The 2,870-nt window shown below is 49.3% G+C and overlaps 1 protein-coding gene across 2 annotated transcripts in view; it reads left to right on the top strand.

The window, feature by feature from the left end:
- Positions 1-2,491: 2,491 nt before the first annotated feature.
- SALL4 (spalt like transcription factor 4) overlaps positions 2,492-2,870 on the top strand; it is a 15,100-nt gene continuing 14,721 nt past the window's right edge. For both annotated transcript variants that reach the window (XM_085314075.1, XM_085314072.1), the window contains exon 1: positions 2,492-2,651. In XM_085314075.1, coding sequence (XP_085170201.1) covers positions 2,582-2,651 — 70 coding nt within the window. In that variant the 5' untranslated portion in view covers positions 2,492-2,581. The remainder of the gene's footprint in view (positions 2,652-2,870) is intronic.

The raw sequence follows: 2,870 nt of genomic DNA, 5'->3' as shown, positions 1-2,870 counted from the left end.
TTTGTTTTGTTTTGTTTTTCATTTTAAACTAACACTTTCCTACATCAGTTCCGTGCTCTCAGTGCGACAGAGCCATACTGAGTGAAAAGCCGGTCTTGCGAAATCAATACCAAAACTTCCATTGATTTCATATAATATATTCTTTTAAATTCAGAACAAATGCTACACGAGTTAGCTATTTTAAATATGGATCTACTGTACAGGGCTGTCTATCTCTCAGCTTGATACATAAAGCAATGTTTAATAAATTCACTGGTGTGGGTTGGTAGCAGTATGTGTAATAAATGAAAATCTGCTGGTTATACGGAGCATATCAAGTGTAAAAGGAGAAAAATCATCAATATAAATATCTATTTGTGGATCAATCGGTATCAATCTTGCTTAACAGTCTGTTTCCTGGGGACACACTTTGGGAACAAAGAGCATATCAAACTGCCGGTTAAACAAACAAATATATAGAGGCTCCTTAGGCAACATGGGGGTGGAGTAATCACCACATAAAAATGGTCAGAGTGATTTTAAATACCTGTTAATTTCTTTTATTCTGCATTCTAAATACAGAGTTTCTCTTGACATTCACGTCTGGCATACAAGTGCATCAAGAGCAGGGGTGTGTAAAGCAATTATATGCTTGCAGAGGAAACAGCAAGGAAAGTACCCTGAAAAACAAAATGTGTCCCCTGACCTCCATGTTCAATAATTGTCCAAGGAGGAGGGTGATACCTTCTGCTCGGCAAGATTTTTCCAAGGTTTGTATTATCCTTAGCTAAATAAAACCCCTTAAGAGATGCTATAAAAACAAAACAAAACCCCAGGAGGATATATAACTAATTAGATCATGATGCACTGTTTACCTTGGTCTCCAACGTTAAGATMTTTTCATGGCTGTCCCATACAAACTACAGCTCCCCCTTCCTGAAGAGCCACAAAAAGTCAGTCCTCAACGTGAATACTTGATGTGGCTGTGCTCACAGGCACAAACTTCAGAATATAATAAATGCTGCACGAAACCCAGGTGCTGGGCAAGTTAAAATGCTGATGAAGTAACTGTGCACAGGAGACCATAGTGCTGTGCAATGGCCTGTGGCAACTGCTGTGACCTCATTTATAAACCATTGCTTCTTGCCTCTCTCTTCCTGCCAGTTATTAAGATTCAGCTTTGTCACTCTACATCACGGTTTTGAACCCCCCACRTAGTCACTGATGGATGTTTTCCCTCCAGACAGCCTTGCGGCTAGGAAAGTATCGTCCCCATTTTACCAATGGGAAACTGAGGCACGGACCGTGACAAATCGCCTGCTGATGCACACAAGGGTGCACTGAGTCCTGGGACTCAGCCTAGGTCTCCTGAACCCGTAACCAATGCCCTGCCCACCAAATCGATCCTCCTCTCCAATTTCTTCCATCAATCCGCTTCATTTGTGATAGATAGACCTGGAAGGGGTTCATCGGGAAAACAAAGAGACACCATCTTTCCCACAAAAGATTTTGCAATCCACATCTCCTAATCTTCACGGAGCCTTGTGGTTATGCAAGGTCCCTTGCGCTTCCCCGGGGACCGCAGGGGATGGGGGTGCCCGTGCTGAGCGACGCTCAGGGGCTCCGGAGCAGCCTAACCGGGAGCCTCAGCCGAGCTGGGCGCCGCGGTCGCATCCAGCCACCCGGGCGCTGCCTCCAGCGTGCCACCAAGCCCCGGGGCCACCCAGGCGGGGCTGCCGGAGCAGCGCTTGCATCTGGTGCGTTTGAACATAGATTATTCCATCACGTACTTCTGCAGTGTTCTGCAAACACTTTCAAAGTGTTATTTTTCACTTGCTTCAAGTTTTTTTCACACAAATCTTTGGTTTTTTTTTTTTAACCTTTTTACTTCCTTTTAAAAACGCTCTTGGTTCTTTTTTTTCCCCAGCCTCCCAGAAAGTGAGATTTAAAACAAGTCTTTAAGCAAATGCAACAACGCGAGGCATAACTGCACGCTGTGTGGATCCGCTTTGAAAAGCCCCCCCCCCCCAACTTGCCACCGCATCAGCCTCCAGCAGACCCCCAGTTTCGCCCACTTGGGCAGCCAGTGCTCTTTCCTTTTCAACCTCATCTCCCGACAAAGGGAAGAGCAAGCACTGTCCCGGGCTTCTGCTTGCTTTCCGGAAAAAAAAGGGGGGGGGGAGAAAAAAACTTTAAAGCACAGTATAAGAAGCGCAGGTGAGATAACAAAGGTATCGTCCCCGCAGCCCGGCTTGTTTGTTTACTCCCAGGGAGGGATCCGGCCGGCGGCGCGGCCCCGCGCGCGGCGCGCCCGCCTTTGTGGCCGCCCGGGCGGGCCGGGCCGGGCCGGGCCGGGCCGGGACTACAAGGCCCAGCGTGCCCCTGGGCGCCCTGATCAATGGCCCTTATTTGAATAATCTGTGAGCCCTTGGACTCAGGCCAATCAGCTGTCAGGGACCCATGATAAATCGCAATGCATTATTGATAATCATAATTACTCTGACATGCGCATTCCGCCCAATGGGGGTAATTTCCCAACTCTAGGAATTTGTTGTGAAGAGGAAAATAATTGCTACTATTTTGCTCCCGATGCTGGTGCACCATGTCGCGACGCAAGCAGGCGAAACCGCAGCACATCAACTCCGAGGAGCAGCCCCCAGATGCTGCAAGTGGTAAGGCGCAAAGTGAGGCGCGGAGCCTCCGCGAGTCCCAACTTTCCGCTGATGCGCGGAGGGGCCAGCCGCGGGGCGCAGGGGCGCCTTCTGGGGGGCTTTTTCTCCCCTCGTGCCCCCCCCCTTCCTCCTCCCTACGGCTCCTTCTTTTCTCCCCAAGGCCTCCGCTAGGTGCCTGGGGCCCCCTTGGGCCATATAAATCCCTGCGCCCCCCGCGTG

Source organism: Rhea americana, unplaced genomic scaffold (genome assembly GCF_003343005.1).
Source record: "Rhea americana isolate MKP2758 unplaced genomic scaffold, rheAme1 scaffold_4, whole genome shotgun sequence".
Lineage (NCBI taxonomy): Eukaryota > Metazoa > Chordata > Aves > Rheiformes > Rheidae > Rhea > Rhea americana.
The sequence above is the reverse complement of the archived record's forward strand: the minus strand, read 5'-3'. Positions and strand labels throughout refer to the sequence as shown.